The sequence below is a fragment of the Pseudopipra pipra genome, chromosome 18, assembly GCF_036250125.1.
Source record: "Pseudopipra pipra isolate bDixPip1 chromosome 18, bDixPip1.hap1, whole genome shotgun sequence".
Classification (NCBI taxonomy): Eukaryota; Metazoa; Chordata; class Aves; order Passeriformes; family Pipridae; genus Pseudopipra; species Pseudopipra pipra.
Window position 1 is genome coordinate 8,015,943 of NC_087566.1, and position 20,069 is coordinate 8,036,011.

Genomic DNA, 20,069 nt, shown 5'->3' on the forward strand with positions numbered 1-20,069 from the left:
AAAACAGGAGGTGTCTGCTTTGTGTCTCACTCACAAAATAACCCCCCCAAACCCTTGCAGGTGTCCAGCAGCAGTTTCCTGCTGGCTGCCCAGACCCGCTGGCGCCGCGGGAACACCAGGAAACAGGCGCTGGTGCACATGAGGGAGCTGCTGACGGCGGCCGTTCGGGTCGGGGGCGTGACCCACCTCGTAGGTCCCGTGACCATGGTGCTTCAGGGAGGACCAAGGTGGGTTCATTTCTCCAAAAACGAGTGTTTTGGTCTCTGTAGAAAATTATCAATTGCTTACGAAGTAAAACCATGAGAAGTGAGTAGTTGAGAGGGCACAAGTTGGCAGAGCTAAGGTTGGAACAAAGACCTTGGGCCTTGTGGGGTAAAGAGGCAGAAACTTCTTAGAAATGCTTTTGTTTGTCTGTAGATGAACTTTTATACTGGGATCACATGTCCACAGATATATATATATATATATATATAGGGTATTTTACTCAATTGATTTAATTCTAAATTAATGTTAATTAGGTCTTAGTGGTAGAGTTAGCTGATACTGTCATCTAAATTTGATAAATGTTTTCAAGTATTTTGTTTGTAGTCAGACTTCAATCATGTCTGAGCTATAACTACCATACTCTCGTATTTACATATGTTTCAAATGAAAACATTAAGTGACTTGCAATTTTCCATCTAAATCTCCCTTGAGTAATTCTTAACACGTGCTGATTATTATTTTTTAAAGCTACATATTTGGAAGTTTGTTCACCTTCTTTAACCTACAAAGCCTTCCATTCCAAATATCTCTCTCCCAACAGGATTGAGGAGCTCACGTGTGGGGGGATGGTGGAACAAGTGCAGGAAGCCTTTGGGGAGACGATGACGTCCGTGGTGTCCCTGTGTGCCCGTTACCCCATCGCTTGTGCCAACAGCATCGGCCTCCTGTGCACTATTCCTTACACAAGGTATGGATTCAGGAAGGGAAGGAGGCATCCACACCTGTCCTTATTAGCCTTTACCTCAAGGAGAAGCATTATATAGTATAAATATACTCCATTCTTCACCGTGAGAACATCCTGTTAAATTAGCTCAGAATACAGAGTTTCATCTGGGAAGGACGAGGGAGACAGAACCATCTTTCTGCAAAATGAACTGATTAACTACAGAGTTAGCAGCAAGTTCTGGGTTTCCATTGTGTCTGTTAGTGATTGAAAAGTTCCTTAAGTAAAACCTGAATTTCTCTTCTCCAGGAGCGAGGAGAAGTGTTTGGTGCGGAGTGGGCTGGTCCAGCTCATGGACAGGCTGTGCAGTCTGAGCAGCCAGACAGAATCCAGCTCCAATGAAAAGCAGACCAAGAAACAGAAGGTGGCCACCATGGCTTGGGCTGCCTTCCAGGTGCTCGCCAACCGCTGTGTGGAGTGGGAGAAGGAGGAAGGTAGGAACACTCCAGATATCTTTCTGTTGAGTGCCTGAGGAGTGCTGTAAATGGATTTAAAACAGGGCACTCCCTCACCATGACTTAGTACTGTGGGGGTTCTTTAGAACACACAAGTGATTACAAAAATAAGTCGATTTTCTTCTCGTTGTTTTTTAAACTGTAGCTTTTTTTTTTCCCCTCCATATGAGAGTGTTAATTTTGCAGATAATTGCAGGTCTTTACTTTGTTCTGTCTAGATGTAACCAGAGACCCTGAGTTGTCACTTTGGCATTTCTCCTGTGATAGGGTTCACCTGTAACATACATAATCTTACAGACACGTGACTGTTGGCTAATGGGATGTAGATGCTGTATCAGGGTTTATTTTTTTGTAGGTGTGCACATTCATTTTTGATGACTACTGTGTATTCTTGCATTCCTCTTGAAGGTGGTTCCACAGATGCTGTTCACTCAGGGCTGGCTCGTCAGGTCTCCAGCCTCCTCACCAACCACCTGGCACGAGCCACCGAGTGTTGTGGCAACCAGGCAGCAGGGAATGATGCCCTTCAGGATGTCCTCAGCCTTCTTAATGACTTGTCAAGGTACCAGGCCTTTTTTCTACACTATTTTTTTTTTCTATGTATGAATATTCTTTTGGGGATTTTTTCAAACCATTCTAAATCTTGATTGCAAACTGACAGTCTTAGTGTTTAATCAGTGCTGTCAAGTTATGTAACCATTGTTGCAGATGTTTTGTCACACGCTGGAATTGTTTTTAATACATTTTTAAATAATCAATTTGTTTTGAATTTCAAGAGCATCATCAATCAGTTATTTGTTTTCCAGCAGCAGACTCCTGTTTTTGCCCTTTCAGGAGTCACATAGGTAAAGCCATCCTGAGCCAGCCAGCCTGTGTGTCCAAACTCCTGTCACTTCTCTTGGACCAACGTCCTTCTCCAAAGCTGGTCCTTATAATCCTCCAGCTGTGTCGTGCTGCTCTGCCCCTCATGAGTGTTGAGGACTGTGGAAATGTGGAGTTGCCTCCCTGGAGTTACTCGGTGCCCTCTCTGAACAGCGAGCAGGATGATCCCAGTGATCCAGCCTCCAAGATTGCCTCCCTGCTGCTGGCAAAGCTGGCGGATTACGTAGTACCAGGTACCAGCAGCTGTTTGGTGTTGTGCTTTTGTGAGAAATTGCAAGGAACTCATGTTTTATGGAACCAGAGAATGGAAGGGACCTTAAAGGTCTTGTTCCACCTCCTGCCATGGGCAGGGACACCTTCTACTAGACCAGGTTGCTCCCAGCCCCGTCCAACCTGGCCTTGGACGCTTCCAGGGGTGTGGCAGTCACAGCTTCTCTGGGCAACCTGTTTCTGCAAGGAGCTTTTGTATGGACAGAAAGTTCAGGTATTGGAAGGTATATGATATGTCAGTGCTGAAAGAAGGATATTCCTGTGACTTTCCATCTGCCTCCTAATTTACCTGTTCTCAGACCAAGGTGTGTCTCAGGGATGATTTAGACCTATCTGAGGAGCGTTAGTATTAGTGTCAAGGGTAGAAAAATTTGTTGATGAGCTCATGGTTGTGTTTTTCTTTGTTTTCTTTTTTCCTTTCTACTTCAAGGATGCCAGACAGTTCTTTCTCCAACTGCCTCTGAGCCAGATACTACCTTGGCAAAAGCCAGCCCTAAAAATTCCATAAAAGGTGATAAAGACCCTGGAGAAGAAAGCGAGGCAGTGGACGGTAAACTCTCTATTTTTATTCATAAACGAGAAGATCAGTCATCCCATGAAGTCCTTCAGCCATTATTAAGGTAATCTTAGCTCACTGGATTGGAATTAGCAACCAATTTTGCCAGTTGACTTTATTTTCTTTTTATTTTTTCAGTGCAGCAGCTGTAGAAAAATCCATCCTAGATGTAATAGCAAATGGGAAAGCAAAGTGTCTTCCCAATTTGTTGTGTTTACTGGCAAAACAATAAGATAATGCAAAGGAACAGAAGAACATCATCTGTCTGAAAACAATCACATGAAAAATTAGCTACTTAGAGTCAGTTTTTCTGATGGAGTATCATTTGTCTTGTTTGTGGTGTGACAGACTGTGTAGGACTAACAAATAGAACTGTCAAAGCAAAGTGGCTTTAAAAGCATTGCTTTTAATAATGCATAAGCTGGACAGTAATTTGCTATTAAACCTTCTTTAGTATTCTCAGTGCTCACCTGGACGTTGGGATCGCTGAATGTCAAACAGCCAACGTTACCTCCTCTTGCATTTTGTCCTGTTGGTTTCATCTTCCCCCCCTTCCATGTTGATTTTGAACCCATACTCTAAAAATTATACTTAAAGGTACAGGTGAAAGGTTAACTCAGAACCCTTGGGCATTTGTGATCAATAAAAGTCATGATGCTTCTTTTTGAAGGGGGAAGGGATAAATTGCTTTGCAAATAACTACATTCAATAGCATTAAATTCTTCTGTAAAATAGTGCTATTGGGAATGTCTGGAACTGCCAAGGATTTCTATTACTGTTGACCCTTTTAGTTGCTAGAGTAGCTTTCAAATAATTTAAAAACACCCATAATGTATTGAATTGGATTGTGTAGTTCAACTGTGTTTTCCACCAGTGAGAACAAAGCTCGTGTTCTGTTTTCACTCCAACAGTAGCTCCGAAGGTCGTCCATTCCGGCTGGGAACTGGAGCCAACATGGAGAAAGTGGTGAAGATGGATCGAGACATGACGAAAGTAAGGAAAGGAATAACTAAGGAATTATTCGACATCAGAATTCTTAGTTTTTACAACATTTAACAAAGGAGACTTTAAGTGTTCAGAAAGAAAATTTTATGTCATATTTGCATTATATAGTTACAGATGTAATTATAGGGGTAAATGATGAAAAAGAATTTCAGCTCATGTTTCCTCCAACCATTGTAGGTCACGTTTCAGCCCCCTTAATATCCTTCTTCATGAAGTGTTTAATGCACATAGATAGTATAAATTTTAAACCATATGTTTAAATTAAAATGTCATGTATATTTTTGGACATATTCTTGATTATTTGCACCAGAAATATTCATTTTGTGGCTTTTTGATCAGAGAAACTCTACTGTTCATCTAAAAATGGAATATTCAAGTCTATGAATTGATCCCTGATCTGTTTGTAGATGATAAAAAGCAAGAGAAAGAAAGAACTTGTCTTATGCCTGTGACTGATCCACACAAAGGAGGGTGTTTTGCTGTGTTCTCAGTACTTTTACATACATGGAGGAGAGTGGCCAAACAGATCTAACATTGATATTTATCTTCTATTTCATTTGCAGAGTGGCTGCTGTGAAGTTATTACAGAAGAAGCTGCTGCAGCTCTTCGAAAGGCAACAAAGTGGGCACAGTCTGGGCTGATAGTGAGTGTGGGACCACCCGTAGAGACTGTGAATCCAGAAACCACAAGTGGGTTGTCCACTGGGGACAAAAAGAAGACAGCACAAACATCTATTTGCAGAGAGAGGAATTCTGAGCTCGCCAGGTGGGTCCCTCGGAGTCTACATTCTGCCTGTCTGTGTACCAGGATTTGTAGCAAACAATCTGGCTGTTCATAAACTTCCCTTTTTTTTTTTTTTTTTTTTTGTGCTGTATGTTGTTGACAACTGAGGCTTCTTTTCCTTGTGTGGCTTTGGAATTGATGGTGGAATTGCCTTTGTGTTGTGCACAGGACAGACCCCGTGAGGCCCTTCATCAGCGGGCACGTTGCCAACAGCATGGCAGCAGAGGTGATCGCGCTGCTGCACAGCCTGCTCATGGCCCCAGAGTCCAATGCAGCCCAGATCTGGACCACAACTGCTGAGAAAGTGAGCAAACTGAGCATTGAGTAGCAAACTCACCAAGCATGTGTTCATTAGTTAAGAGAACTTAATTATTATCAGGTTTCTAAGTTACTCCGTTTCAATTTACCATGCGGAACACTTCAGACTGGGGTGTGTGACTGCACAGAGCCAGCTCTCTCCAGCAGAAATTCTGTTTCACTCCTGTGTGGAAAGAAAATTAAAATTATCTTATTTTCTCTTTCTCTTTTTTTTTTTTTTTGAATCTGCTCAAATTTTTTTAGGAGTTAACATAAAATAGATTCCCAACCAAATCTGACATTCAAGTTTTATTTGCTGGATTTTAAAAAACTACTAGAAAGGAGATTAAATTACTTTGGTACTTTATGATGAAAACACTTGCTGAAATTTTCCATATATCCACAGACAAACTACACTATGATTACATTATGATTACCCTTACAACTTTTTAATGCCTACAAAGAACAGAAAAACTTTCAGATCACTCACCAAGCACAAGAATCTATCTGATGTCTTAGGGTTTAAACAATCATTTAATAATAATAAAAAGAATAATTTATTGATTATTAATAATAAATTAATAAACAGTATAATATACACAATAATATATAAATAATAATAATCAAATAACCAGAAATTATCCATCACTAGATAATGTGTTGTGATGCTCTAATACACCTGTCATTCTTTCCAGGCATTAATAATAGTTTAGGGAGTTCACTTGCCTTTGGGTAGTTATTCTGTTTGCTGTTCATTCCTCTCACTCCATGGCCTCTGAAGGTAGAAAATGTTGGCTGGGAAGCACAGCACGTTCCTTTTATGTTCCTCTGAATCCTGCAGCACCTAATCTGCTGCTCTTTGAGAAAAGACTTTTGCTAAGATTATATTCTATTCTGAAAGTTACCAGGGAATGGACGTGGCTTTGATGGTGTTCACACTTCACAGAACTTGGAATATTCTGAGTTATATAATTCTCTTCAAGAACAAAAATAATTCTTCTGAGACTGTGTGGGCTGGAGGCTTGGGGCGTTGGGTTTTTGTTTGAGTTGTGCTTTGAAGTCATTCTCTGGTGGTTTTGCTTCTGTCTCCAGGTTCTGTCTCGGGCTCTGATGTACATTCCACAACTTGGGAAATATGCAGAGAGCATTTTGGAGAATGGGAGCAGCAGTGGAAGGAAACTTGCTAAACTTCAAAGAATCGCTCGGCAGGCAGTGGCTGCCCTGTGTGCTCTGGGGGGCTTTAAGGAGACAATTAAAATAGGTTCTGAAGTCCAGGTAATTCAGCACTGTTCCTATTTTATATCTTAAATGAGAATTGGTGCTTTCCTGCTGTTTTCCCTGCTCTGGGAGACTCGTGTGGTTGTGAAACAGCTGCAATGACACTTGTGGAGACTGTTCCTTAAAATACCCACCTGTGGTTGTGTGTGGGGTTGGTGTGTGGTGTCAAACACTCGCTGATGCTTGTTTGTAACACCTTCAATCTTATGCAGCCCTTCTTTGGTTGTAGGTTTTAGGTAAAGGAATAGCAGGAAGCATTGGAGTTGTGGCATCTATTAATGAACAAGAAGGTATAGCTACGGTCAAATTCCCACCTTCCAGTATAGACAGTAGAAAGACCTCCCAAGCAGCAGACACATTAACTGTTCCATTATCTAGGCTCTGTGTTCCAAGATCTGAGGTACGGGAGTTTTCACAATCCAATATTCAGTCTAATAGCAAATATTTATTGATTTCTGTCACAGCACACTGACAGTTAATCTAAAGCATGTAAAAAAAGTCTGTTTCATCTTTGTTTAAAGATTCTTTGGGAAGTTTGCTTATGATTTTAAATGTATTTTAATAATATCTATATTTAAGTTCTCATTCGAGTAATGTGAATATTCACCTTTTGTGCTTAAAGATGTTCCATTGTGTACTATGTTGGGGGTTTTTTTGTTTTACTTTTGTTTTTTCTTTCTTTAACTGATATTTTGTGATAGTACAATATGAGAATTAACTCCAAGTAATAAAACACCCTCATTTGCTAGAAACTAACTACTTGAATTTAACTTTTTACCATGCCCCCCCACCATCAGGCATTGCCTCTTCATAAACTGTCCATTACTGAGAAGGTAGTACAGGCAGTCCAGTCCATGTTGCTCCCTCAGGAGGGAAGTCTATCTATTCACACCTCACTTCCTGCAACAGGAGATGGCTCAACTCCAGTAATGGCAGTGGTCCGGCTTCTTGCTGAAATAAGAACCAGGTGAGTCCCTGGGGTTTGCCCAGTCCAGGCTGTTTGTACACAAATAGTCAAGGGAATTGCATGACTTCTTGTTTTCTTCCTCTGTGGGTGTTGACATAGGACAGCAAAAATTCCTGTGTCTTCCTTAAGTGCAGTTTAGTGTCTGGGGGTTGTTCGTGAGTCCCAAAAATAAAGTGTCCCTGTAACACTGCCTTGAGCAAGTGCCTCATATAAATCCACTTGTGAAGCAGGGCAAAGCTGTCATTGGGGAGGTTCTAGTGGACAGCTAAGCAAGCAGACAAATAGATCAGTTGACATGCTGGCTTTTAAAACAGCCATGAATTCAGTACATGAAAAAACAGCTTTGAGTAGTCTTGAATTCAATGCATGTAAAGACAGCATTGACAACATACACTTTTGTAATGCTTTAAATGTATTCTTTTTCCATTAAGAGCATGCCTGGTGATGGCTCAGCTGTTGGAAGACAGCTCATTCTGTGAAGAATTCATTCAACAGTGTCCAGCTGCTGTAGAAGTGCTGAATTTGGTGGCCCAGGAGTGCAGCCCTGGTATGTGTCTGACACTTTGTGCAGCTTCGTTGTCATACTGGGCTCAGAAACAGAACAGCTTTTAAAGTCATTGCAGTGTTTTGTCCTCCAACTACTCAGAGTTTAGGAACTGGCACAGTACAGCATGTCTTGTCATTGCTGCAGAGCTGCTGATGTAAGAGCAGCTAATAATCATACTAAATCATTAAACATTAGGCATAAATTTAGGCCAGGACCTGATCTTTGTATCACAGAAGATGCCAGTCCTGGGACTATGTCTTTTCCAAACTCTCTCCACTTTTCTTGCTTCCGGTGTATCCTACCCTGTATTCCTTGATGTCACCATATGTTTTCTTTTTATGATCTTTTTGCTGTTTTTTACAATGCTTTCTTATCACTGAGCTCTCAGTTTCCTTCCCTCTTGTTTAAGGATAAGCAGTGGGCCCAGCAGAGGTCTTTGTTCAAGGGCAAGTTTTAAGAACGTGTCAGAGGAAAAGTGGCTAAAGCAAAGGATGCTTAGGGCAGGAGCCAAGTGATTACCAATGATCTCCAGTGTAAAAGGGGGAGCACTGACTTTTTTTGACAGCAGGCATAGATTCTTTTGACTTCCTGCCTTTGCTGGGCCATAAACATGCTCACTAAAATGAACTTTATATCTTAATTAAGTGTCTTTGCTAACCAAATATAAATTAAACATGAGGAAAACACTTGCATACATTAGACTTTGCCCCGATTTTGTTGTTTAGGTGAGACTGATGGAATCTCTCAAATGCGAATGTCATATTTATTCCTGTGTTAAGATGACATTGTTGGACTCCAGTAACTAATTTGCTGGAAGCTCATGCCTTGGTGTGGTTTGTTGTTGCAGGGGAGAGGCTGCTGGTGGTGGAAATGCAGTGTGAGAGGTTACGGATGTTGTACCGGGACTGTGCCCGACCTCCCCCTCCTCCCCTCCAGGCAGACAGAAGGCAGGTGAGCACAGAAACAGCTCAAAGTCCTCTGCCCTCAGTGAACCCACTGGGTGCAGAGGGTCTGCCTGTGCTGGTGGAGCCAAACTGGTTGGATTCTTATTTAAACATTTCATTGAATGTGAATTTATGTGATGGGATGTGGCTGCACTTGTGGCAGTTGTATTAAATGTGCACCTCAAAGAGTGTGTGGTTGGATTTCAGAGGATGAATTTAGCTGAAACTGGTAGAATAAACTACTCTGTTGTGTTTGCAGCCCAAAGAAATCACGTGGAGCCCCTCCAGAGTGTTTCCCCCAGTGAGGGCATGTATGTTCTCCTCACACCTGGCAGCTGTGACCTTCCTGGCTGATCCCAGTGCAGGGGGGGGGCTCCCTCGGGGCACCTTCATCTATGCCACCTCACCAGTTCCAGTGCAGGTGAGAACTCACAACTCTCCAGCAGTTTGTGTCATTCAGTATTCAACAAAGGAAAAAAAAAAAAAAGAAATTTCCTTTTTTACCTACGTTTTGTAGGTATTTTAAAAAAATACTCTTATTCTTTTTAAAAAGTATTCCTATTTTTATTTCTAGGCACCATCATTCTACTGGGAAATTGAAGTAGTTTCCTATGGAGATACAGATGATGACACTGGACCAATAGTTTCATTTGGATTTGCCACAGAAGCTGAAAAACGAGATGGTGCTTGGACAAACCCCGTGGGCACCTGTCTCTTCCACAAGTATGTTGGAAATGCACACCAGAAATCTTGGTGATGCTCAGCACATTTGTAAGCAGATTAGGGAGGAGTACTGTGAACACGTAGTAGGCAACATGCTCTTTTTAACTGAAATGTTAAAATGATGGACTAGAGTATCCTTGCAAAATAAAGGAGTTGAGTTGCCTTTTCGTTCTCACAGCTGGCAGTGGGTTGGAATCCTGCTTTGTTTCAGTGCTCTGGTTAATTCTTCTCCTTGTTGCTCCTCAGCAATGGGCGAGCAGTGCATTACAATGGCTCCAGCCTGCTGCAGTGGAAGAGTGTCAGACTGGATGTGACTCTCTCTCCTGGTATGTGAGAGCTTAGCTAAAGTACTTATCTGCTAAATCAGAAAATCCTCTAAATGTCAGGGAAACAGTGGATGAGAAAACCAATTAAATCCTTATTTTTTATTTTCCTTCAGGTGACGTAGCAGGAATTGGATGGGAAAGGACAGAAGGAACTCCCCCTCCTCCAGGGCAACCAGCAAAGGGCAGAGTTTATTTCACATATTGTGGGCAGCGACTCGGGCCGTACCTGGAGGATGTCTCTGGTGGAATGTGGCCAGTTGTCCACATTCAGAAAAAGGCAAGCTGTAACAGAAATATATTGTTTGATATACTTTCAGAAATACTAAAAGCATAAAGTATTGAGCCTGCTTACCTATCTATAAGAAGTAAATTAATCACAGAATATTCTGAGTTGGAAGGGAGCCACAAGGATTATCGAGTCCATCCCTTGAGTGAATGGCCCATATGGGGATCAAACCCACAACCTAATAATTTTTACCTGTCTGGAGTTGGGTTGAGGTATTTCATCTTCTCTGGTGCAATTTAGCATGATTTTGAATTTTTTCTGCCCATTAGCCCACTAATGTGCAGCTGGCCTGATGAGATGCTGTTATTCTGTGCCAGTAGCCCCTCTGTTAGTATTCCCACCCAGCTCAAAGGCAAAAAAAAGTTCAAAGTTTGTGTTGAGCAGCTTAATGCTTTCCCTGATAGCTGGGAACCCCTGTGGCAGGGAGATAGGATCAGCTTATCCCTTTGGCTGAGGTATTTTTAAAAAAAGAGCAAAGGGAAGGATCAAATCTGTTGCCTTAAAGTCAGAGAAATAATTCCCTGGACTGTTTTTGAGTATTAAAGGCAAAAAGCACTCCTTTATTACAGCACCAAGGTGCACAGGAAGATTTTGAGCACACTGAGTTGCATAGGCTTTACAAGTTTGTGCTATCATCTAATTACAATATTCAGATTCTAATTACAGTATTTGGACATGACCTCATCTCTTACACCCTCTTCCAAAACCGTCCCTCCCATAGCACCACCCTCACCATGCCCCTGACAAGCCTCCTGAATTTGAGTCAGAGGTCCCAGAAGGCCCCTTTCTTCATCTTTTCTTCCACTTCTTCATCTCCTTTGACACAGTATCAGCCTTCTGGAATGGTTTCAAGGCTCGTGAGTAGCTTTGACTGGCTGTCAGGTGTTGTGTCTCTTTCTCAGTACATTTTCACAGATAGCAATACCCTTCACCTCATTCTTTTGCAGCTCTTAACAGAGAACAAATAAACTACATTTTTAGGAACCTTGCACAAAGGTACTTAGCAAGCAGTAGTAGTGAGCTGTGTAATACAGGTTTTACGGCTGCAAACCAATCCCCAATGCTTTGATGTGCATCTCCTTGCAGAACACCAAGGTCCGGGCTAACTTCGGCTCCCGGCAGTTTGCCTTTGCCGAGGGCCAGGCCCACCGGAACGCTGCCGACCTGTGCATCGACCTGGCCGAGGAGATCAGTGCCAACTTCGAGGCCCTGCCCTTTGCCATGGCCTCTGACAGTGACAATGACGCTGGCACCAGCATCGCCTCCGACCCCGGCACCCACGGGCCCCCCTGCAGGATCGCAGCCGTGGCCACGGCCCAACAACGTAAAGTGATAATGAATATTTAAATCTCTTTGGGCAGAAATTACAATCAATTAAATAGGATTTAAACCCAGCCTGGTACTGCCTCTTAAGCACTGTTGAATCTGTGCTTATCTGATTTTAGACAAGGCAATTAAAAAATTCTTCTTTGGTCTTCCTCTGTATGGATGTGCAAATTATCCTTAATTAATGGAGCTACAATGAGAAATGATCTCATTAGGGTTGGGAATACAATAGGATGTTACAGTTGGTTGAATCAGCCAATTGGTTGTGCTGTGTCAAAAGGCATTACATTCCCACTGACTGATTGGAGACCATGGAATGCCGTATATCTCAAATTTCACGGAATATTTTTCCATGCATTCTGATCTCATTATCTCCATGTGTGTTTTGCAGAATATGACAGTGACACATCTTGCCACTACAAAATGGAGCTGAGCTATGAGAACTTTATCACCTCAGGTCCTGATCCTCACCCCCCTCCAATTGCAGATGATGAAAGTGATGATGATGATGACGACGATATTCCCCGGGTGAGGAACGTGGCAAACTCTGCCTCCTGTAATTTATAGACTGCAAACACAGATAGTAATTTAGATTTTTAGATTTTTGCCACACAAGAGTTTTTCCTACTTCTCTAACAAAAATATAGCTGCTGTTAACTTCTCTCTTCTTGGTGTTCTTGTCTTTGTAGGAGGACCACTATGCCCTCTTGGTTAAAGCCTGGGAAACTAAAGTTTTCCCTACAATTCGAAGAAGGTTCCGTAATGAGGCTGAGAGGAAATCTGGGCTGGATCAGATTAAAGGAGCTCTCCAGTTAGGTATGGCTGTATTTATTTCTATGCACATTGGTTTATATGATGTGCAGGAAGTGTGAGATAAAACCTGTGTTTCTTTCATGTTTTACTGTATTCAGGGCTGGAAAATTTAAATTTAAAAAAATCACTTGTTGTTTCCCTGGAGTGCTTAGAATTTGTTTTGGGCTCATGATTTCTCTTTAACAGTTTTACTTAAGTTGGACTATTTAAATAGGGAAAGTTACTTTAGAAATAGTGATGTGATTTGTTGTGATGTGGGTACAGGAATACTTTGGAATAATAGTTGGGGAAGAAATTACCCACATGCATTTTCTGTCTGTAGTGATATCAAGGCAAAACTTTTGAGGAACATAGCAATAAGGGGAGATTTGTAAATGGATACAGGTCTGGCAGGACAACCTGTTTATGGAAAAGTCACAGTAAGAGTGAGGTAGGAATTGAGCCCTGATGAGAAGCTCAGGAAAAGTTCCACTTCCTTGGGAAAGCTCCAATTTCTATCTATCAGCCTGGCTGAAAGAATATTCAAGTGATTAGATACCTGCTTGGGATCTTAATGAGAATAAGAACAAATTTCAAGTGTCTGGGGAAAATAACTTGCACTCCCTTCTTTCTGCCAGGAATGGTTGATATAGCCCGGCAAACTGTGGAATTCCTCTATGAGGAAAACGGGGGCATCCCAAGAGACCTGTACCTTCCCACCATCGAGGACATCAAAGATGAGGCAAACAAGTTCACAATTGATAAAGTACGGAAAGGTAAGGTCAGCAAAAACGATCCTGGGGGGAACAGAAAAGCTCGGGGGCTCCAATATTTGGGATCTACTGCAGAAACGGTCAGTCTGAGGAAAATACTGTGCCTTAAAAGCTGTGTTGTCCCTTCCTGGCCAGGTCTCACAGTGGTGACTCGCTCTCCTGACAGCAACAATGTCACCAGCAGTGCCGTGGGAACAGCTTTACCCAAGTTTGCTATTCGGGGGATGCTGAAGACATTTGGTCTTCATGGTGTTGTTCTGGATGTTGATTCGGTGAGTAAAGGTACACTGGGAGGGCTTTTCATGTATCAGCATCACACATGGTGAGCAAATGCTTGGAATGCTGATTTGAAGGAATAAAAACATTATCATGAATGTGTTTGTTGACAGTTTTGGGTTTGGTGTTGCAGGTGAATGAACTGGTGCAAGTAGAGACCTATCTCCGAAGTGAGGGAGTTCTGGTGAGGTACTGGTATCCCATTGACATGCTGGAAAGGCCACCTGCAGGATACAGGAGGACTGCAACCAATGGCTTGGTTACCCTGGATAACACCAACATACAAATTCACAGGTGAAAAAGAAATGTAGTTACAAGGCATTTGTTTTGTCTGAATTTGTATTAACTGACTTGGTCTGTAGCATTTCTCATAGTACATTTATCTACTACAGCATTATTTTAGGCATTATAAACTTCTGAATCTTTTTTGAATTGTTGGATAAAGTTGACAAAGATTCATTAACTTCATGTTTTAACGGGGGTAGTGAGATTTTGGGTTTTGTTGTTTTTTTTTTTCTGAGGGTTTTGGGGGGTTTTTGGCAATAAAGAAAATTTATTTTAATTGTCTTGTTGACAGGATTTTACTTAGTCCTGTGAAAGTGGTTTTACATGTGCTGATCTAACAGTACCTTCCTTCAGTTTTTGTACCCTCAGCCAGTTGCTGCCCAGCAGTTTAAGAAGTCTTGACTGACTTTGAAGAGTTAGTTTCTAACCCATGTGCCCTCATTTGGTCCCAGAATTAGATAGGTTGAGTTCTGTCTTAAGTGAATAAGGAAGCTTTGGATCTACTGGAACCTTGTAAATAATGAGGTGTATCTGGATTCGGGGACAGGTGGTTTATTGTGGAGGAGAACTGGATGTTTTCATGTTTGTGTTCCCTAGAGAGCTGTTGAGGAGTGAAGCTGCCCTGGCCAAGCTCTACTGTCGGATGGCTCTGCTCAACATTTTTGCCCCCAAATCTCCCCACATGTTTACTCGGCTCTTCCACATTCCTGCCATCCGGGATATCACCCTGGAGCACCTGCAGCTGCTCTCCAACCAGCTTCTTGCACCACCTCTTCCTGGTAAACACTCTTTCTTTATCAAAGTTCTTTTGAGGTACAATGGTTTTCTAGGGACAAAAAAAATATAGTTAGTTTGATGCTTCTTTATTAGTTGGTTAATAATGATGATATTTAAGAAATGTCTCAATGGACTCCTGACATTAATATAGGTTCTAATCTGAAATTCTTGCTAATAACCTAACTAAAAGTGTTCAAGAGAGTTAAGAGTCCCTCCTAGGATCCCACTCAGTGTGCTCCTGTCCCTTTGAGACCTGTGGTCGTCTGTTTATTGGGGAGTGAAGGGAGTATCCGTGTGGGATACTGGTAAGGAATTGAGATTGTTTTTATTAAAATTCTAATCCTGGGTACTAAAACTAAATGCCAGTTGGGTCTCACACTTTTCAAAATTCAACTGTTCTTCATTTCACAAAGTAGTTTGTCCTTTTCCTGCTGGAATCACAGATCTGGTTAGAGAATGTTTGTGCTGAATCATGGAAAATAATCTTTGGCTCATTCAAGTGAGTGTTGACAAAGACAATTATCGTGACAAAGCTCTTCTGCATGCAGAGGAATGTGTGTAATGTGGCTGAAGCATAAGGAGGAAGTAGGAAGTGCTAAATATAGGCTATTAATAATAGAAAGTGATTATTTACCATTGGAAAGAGTCCTGTTCCCTCCTCCAATTCCTTTGAAACTTGGCTACCTCTGACAGATCCTCACTGGAAGCGATCTCCTTGCAGAGTACAGCACTACTTTGCATGGCTTTAAGAACCAGTTTACAAGCTTTAATTCAGTTTTTCCTCTTTAAAGTTTGTCTAATTCAAGTCCTGCTAACACACAGTTTCCAAACCAGCATTTTGGTGAATTGCCCACTCTTTTGTGCTCTGCACTTTAGTTTCCCTTGGCTTCTCCCATTAGCTGAAGGATGACATCCATGAGATGTCAAGGCTTGAGACCCACTTGGGGCTGCCCAAAAGTGATCTGGTTCCTGTGTGGAGAAAGCTTGAGAACAGATGAAGCTGCTCTTACCTCTGGTCACTCTTCCTAATTATACTTGTACAATAAACTGAAGTTTGCCTGCCTTCACCCGGGGGACAGAATGGGCAGGGTGATTCCACAGCTCCATGTTTCCCTGCCAGACCCCTCCAGGGGCTGGGCTGAGGCAGGGGAAGAGCACAGCTGGCATTTAGAGGGCCATCCCATCCACAACCAACTGGGGCAGGGCTGCAAATCTAGTCCTAGGTGGATCCCTTCTCCTGCTGACCTTTGGGAGGAGTTTTCCACAAGCCTCTGTTTTCATGTGTTTTGAAACTTCTTTCCACCGAGTGTGTCACAGACTGCATTAACATGTCAAAGTGATCTCCAAATTTGGGATCTCTCCCTTGTTATTACAGATGGAACAATCAGTTCAAGCTCTATCCTTCTGGCCCAGTCCTTGCAACACTGCATCCATTCCCAGACCTGTGCTGCCACAGACCTCTTCTACCAGGGGAATTCCCAGGCCATCAGGGAGTGGCTCACTGTGGCCATCACTCGGACGCTGCACCAAGGAGAGGAGAGTCTGTTGGACCTCACAAAACAGATCTGCTCCTTTTTGCAGGTGAAATATTTAGTCATGTTTTATGAGCAGTGTTGGGTTTCTTTCTAAGGAGCCATTGCTTTAAGTGTGATTCTAATTTCCATAATACTGTCCCTTACACAGAGTTGTTTCCCTGGATGGATTAAATTCCTGTTCTGATCATAGTGGACACTAAAGACACAAGCAGTAGCAAATACTCTTCATCACATGAACTGATCTTATGCTGTCCCTTTATTTACAATGCTGTATTTTATTTAAATAAAGAAGAGGGAGATGGTTTGCTGCTGTTTGGGATCCTTCACTATGAAATGTTCTGTTACAGGCAGCGCCAGAACAGTTTCCTGCTGAAGAATTCCCAATTTCAGAATCCAAAGTCAACATGGATGTTAACTTCCCTGGGGCTGCATTTGTGATTGTGTCCTGTAAGGAAAGTCAGTCTGGATTCCGCAAAGAGTGAGTAACTGAGGGACCAGGAGTGGCAAAGATTGAAGACGTGTCACTGAGCCTGTAACCCTGAGGATGTAGTTACTTAGTTTTTTAGATTTTTAAAGCTGGTTAGAGCCTGACCAGCCTGTTCCTGCTCTGTTCTCAGTTCATCCCTGTACAAAGCCCCCTGGGCTCGGGTGCTGGTCTATGGGCTGGGGCACAAAGTGAAGAGGAATGGGCAGCTGAACCTCATCGAGGCCGTGTGTTACCCCCGGGACGCCTCCCCGACCAACACCGGCCTCACGCCGCCCCCCACCACCAACCAGTACCCTGCTGTCATCACCCCCACAGACAAGGTGCACATCAAACTAGGTAAGAATGTACCCCTCAGTCATCACCCCCACACACAAGGTGCACATCAAACTGGGTAAAAAATAACAACAACATTAAACACAGTTTCAAACCCTTTCTAACTGTGTTCTCAGAAGGATCGTCATTGTTTCTGTAGCACCAGTCCTGCCAGTGGTTATGGCAGGATTTTTGGAGAAGGGATTCCTACCACAAATTTGCAATCATCCTTAACCAAAAATCCTGAGTTTTATAAACATTGGAAACCACCTGATTCTCATCTTTGTTAGTCCTGTTAAATCCCTCAGGATCTGGGGTTTTTTTTCCCTCTGATTTTTATATTCCAGGAGTTCAACAAGCAGTGTTTTTAATCAGAACATTTTATTCAAAATACTCATTCTGCAGTGTTCATGTTAGTGCTGTTGCTGCCTGAGATGCTGTTTCAGATGGAGATTATATTTTTTCCTTTTTGTAGGTGATAGTAGGGGCCTCTAATACAGAGTAATGAATGTGCAGTGTAGCAATACACAGGTCACCCCAGCTTCTCAAACAAGAGAAATCAATCTTTTTACTCTTCACCTCAAAGAAAGACAGTGGGATTTAGAGATGTGAAGGTGACCAGGTGCAGGAAGTTCTTCTCTTGGAGGTCCTTAATTTCTTTTGCTGAATTTACAGCACCTCAATACTCATCAAACATGTCACACTACAAATAAATGGTTTGGGGAAATCTTATATCTATTTAGATATGTACAGGCTCAAAGTTGTTCTGTGCCATTGTTATGTGAACAAAATGTTCTCTGTACATTTATAATTGTAGATCATATCAATTTATCATTATGGAGAAACATTCCTATTTGTTTCTTACAAGGTACTATAGGGAAAATTCTCACTTAACATAAATTTAGCCTTAAAAAAATCCTAAATGTTAATACTTTCACTTTACTGATGCTTAGATTCATGATAAGTGTTGTCTTTGACCTTGTAGGAGTGTCTCCTCCTCCTGGAGCTGTGTTGGTCTTGCATTCCCTTCCCCTGGAATTCCCCCTGGCAATGGCATTCACAGAACAGCTCTTAACTTGGAAATTAGAAGATGGGGATGGAAAATCAGAAGATGAACTGGACACTATCCCTGCTTCAGTTCTCTTGCAAGTAGTGGAATTCTTAGGTGAGTATCCAGTATTTCCTTAGTGATGAGCACTGACAATGTGCTGGCTCAGGCGGAGAGTTTAGGAAACAAAAATGACAGTTGTAATTTTCTGAGTTCTTCCACTGTGTTGAAAATTTTCTTCAAACTCCAGAAGTTTTCTGTTGATTGCACTTCTTGGAATACCCTTCCTGTCTTTCTTGCTGCAGATGTGCAGCCATTGAAACGAGCTTTTGTTGTGCTTTTTTTAGTGTTACTTTTGCAGCTCATGTTACAAAGCAGTGAAACACTGCTGACCCCATGTCTTGCCTTTCTCACACAGGGAACTTCCTCTGGACCACTGACATGGCAGCGTGTGTGAAAGAATTAATATTTCACCTCCTGGCTGAGTTGCTTCGCAAAATCCACAACCTGGAGCAGAAGAAGAATCCAGCAGGATTGTCGTCCTCCATTGCCCTGCAGCTCAACCCCTGCCTGGCCATGCTCATGGCCCTGCAGTCAGAACTTCACAAGCTGTATGATGAGGAAACCCAGAACTGGGTGTCTGGGAATGCCTGTGGTGGTTCTGGAGTTGGAGTGGCCGACCAGGGAAGGTTCTCCACGTACTTCCATGCCCTGATGGAAGTTTGCCTCGCTGTGGCAGAAGTAACCTTGCCCATCAACATGAGTGTCACAGCCAATGTGATATCGTCCACAAGTGCCCCCAATCTCAGTGACTCTTCATCCTCATCTTCATCCTCTCCGGGACAGACACCACAGAGTCCAAGCTTGCTGTCAAAACGGAAGAAGGTCAAAATGAAGCGGGAAAAGACGTCGTCCTCAGGGAAAAGGGCTTCGTCCAGAGCGGCCGAAACGGACGCCGCGCTCCTCAGCATCGGAGGGAGCAAGCCTGAGGACATGCTGTGGTTCCACAGAGCACTGACTCTGCTCATAATCCTCAGGCACCTGACCAAAAAGGATCCCCAGGGGCTGGGGGTGACAAACGATGCGGTGGCAGACGCCTGCCAGGCCCTGGTGGGTCCCACGGCCCACAGCCGCCTGCTCGTCATCTCAGGGATCCCCACCCACCTGGAGGAGGGCACGGTCAGGAGTGCCATCAGAAAGGCCTGCAATGCCCACGGGGGGGTCTTCAAAGATGAGATCTACATCCCTTTGCAGGAAGAGGATCCCAAAAAAATCAAGGACAAAGCAGAAGGAGGCGAATGCAGAACTGAACTGGAGAAACCAACTGTTTCCAGCAGCGCGGACAGTCTGGACATCAGCAGCTCCAGCAGTGTCACCCCTGCCATGAGCGTCAGTGCCTCGGCATCCACCAGCCAGGCTTCCCTCTGCAGCTCCCAGGGGATATCCCGCACCGTCAGCGACATCTCCGTGGACCAGTTCCAAGCAGGACTGGAACTGGCCATCCCACCTGGATTGCTGGAACAGCCGCATGTTGTTTCCAGCCAGGAGAGTTTGGATCTCTCCCACTGCAGCACTGGGAGCCTGGGCAGCCTTGGCAGCCTTGGGGAACCCCTCGACAATGTGGAAACGGCATCAGTGTCGGACGTGGGGTCCATGTACACGGTCACATCCCTGGACAACCAGCCCCTGCTGTCACGGCCCATCAAGGGCTTTGCTGTGGTGGAGGTAGGAGAGGGGCCTCTGGGGTCAGAGGGTTCTGGGAGAATGGGATCTGACTCTAGGAGCTGGTTTCTGGGTGCAGGATAAGTGTGTGTCAAAGGGCACATGAGACCAGGGAGACTGCGAGTTCTCAGCTTGGACAGTATGGCTGAGGAACTCCAAATTTCCTTCTGCACTGACTTTCTACTATTCACAGTCTCAGATACATTCAGTGTCTCTCAGAGAACAGAGGGGATCAAGTAGTGGAGTTATCAAGCAGCAATTTTAGAGCGGAAGGAAGGAAGAACTCTTGTGTGTTCTTGTAGAGCTTATTGTCACAAGGTGTTGCTGAAGCCAATCCTAAGGGATTAAATTCTTGGAGGATTGCAAATTGGTGGCTGTTAAACTCAGCAGCCAGTGCAGTTTTCAGTTTAGGAAATCTTTAAACTTCT

General features: G+C 43.2%; 1 protein-coding gene across 5 annotated transcripts in view; it reads left to right on the plus strand.

The window, feature by feature from the left end:
• The window catches only part of HECTD4 (HECT domain E3 ubiquitin protein ligase 4), a 71,313-nt gene that overhangs the window by 36,529 nt on the left and 14,715 nt on the right, over nucleotides 1–20,069 (plus strand). For all 5 annotated transcript variants that reach the window (XM_064674949.1, XM_064674952.1, XM_064674950.1 and 2 more), the window contains exons 32-61: nucleotides 61–227; nucleotides 806–952; nucleotides 1,238–1,422; nucleotides 1,852–2,005; nucleotides 2,278–2,558; nucleotides 3,026–3,215; nucleotides 4,063–4,144; nucleotides 4,720–4,922; nucleotides 5,109–5,244; nucleotides 6,330–6,512; nucleotides 6,745–6,915; nucleotides 7,313–7,482; nucleotides 7,914–8,029; nucleotides 8,877–8,980; nucleotides 9,233–9,394; nucleotides 9,548–9,696; nucleotides 9,943–10,022; nucleotides 10,136–10,299; nucleotides 11,395–11,632; nucleotides 12,026–12,162; nucleotides 12,324–12,450; nucleotides 13,065–13,202; nucleotides 13,335–13,471; nucleotides 13,609–13,769; nucleotides 14,358–14,539; nucleotides 15,913–16,118; nucleotides 16,420–16,550; nucleotides 16,690–16,895; nucleotides 17,857–18,036; nucleotides 18,338–19,644. In XM_064674949.1, the coding sequence (XP_064531019.1) occupies nucleotides 61–227; nucleotides 806–952; nucleotides 1,238–1,422; nucleotides 1,852–2,005; nucleotides 2,278–2,558; nucleotides 3,026–3,215; nucleotides 4,063–4,144; nucleotides 4,720–4,922; nucleotides 5,109–5,244; nucleotides 6,330–6,512; nucleotides 6,745–6,915; nucleotides 7,313–7,482; nucleotides 7,914–8,029; nucleotides 8,877–8,980; nucleotides 9,233–9,394; nucleotides 9,548–9,696; nucleotides 9,943–10,022; nucleotides 10,136–10,299; nucleotides 11,395–11,632; nucleotides 12,026–12,162; nucleotides 12,324–12,450; nucleotides 13,065–13,202; nucleotides 13,335–13,471; nucleotides 13,609–13,769; nucleotides 14,358–14,539; nucleotides 15,913–16,118; nucleotides 16,420–16,550; nucleotides 16,690–16,895; nucleotides 17,857–18,036; nucleotides 18,338–19,644 (5,994 nt within the window). The remainder of the gene's footprint in view (nucleotides 1–60; nucleotides 228–805; nucleotides 953–1,237; nucleotides 1,423–1,851; nucleotides 2,006–2,277; nucleotides 2,559–3,025; nucleotides 3,216–4,062; nucleotides 4,145–4,719; nucleotides 4,923–5,108; nucleotides 5,245–6,329; nucleotides 6,513–6,744; nucleotides 6,916–7,312; nucleotides 7,483–7,913; nucleotides 8,030–8,876; nucleotides 8,981–9,232; nucleotides 9,395–9,547; nucleotides 9,697–9,942; nucleotides 10,023–10,135; nucleotides 10,300–11,394; nucleotides 11,633–12,025; nucleotides 12,163–12,323; nucleotides 12,451–13,064; nucleotides 13,203–13,334; nucleotides 13,472–13,608; nucleotides 13,770–14,357; nucleotides 14,540–15,912; nucleotides 16,119–16,419; nucleotides 16,551–16,689; nucleotides 16,896–17,856; nucleotides 18,037–18,337; nucleotides 19,645–20,069) is intronic.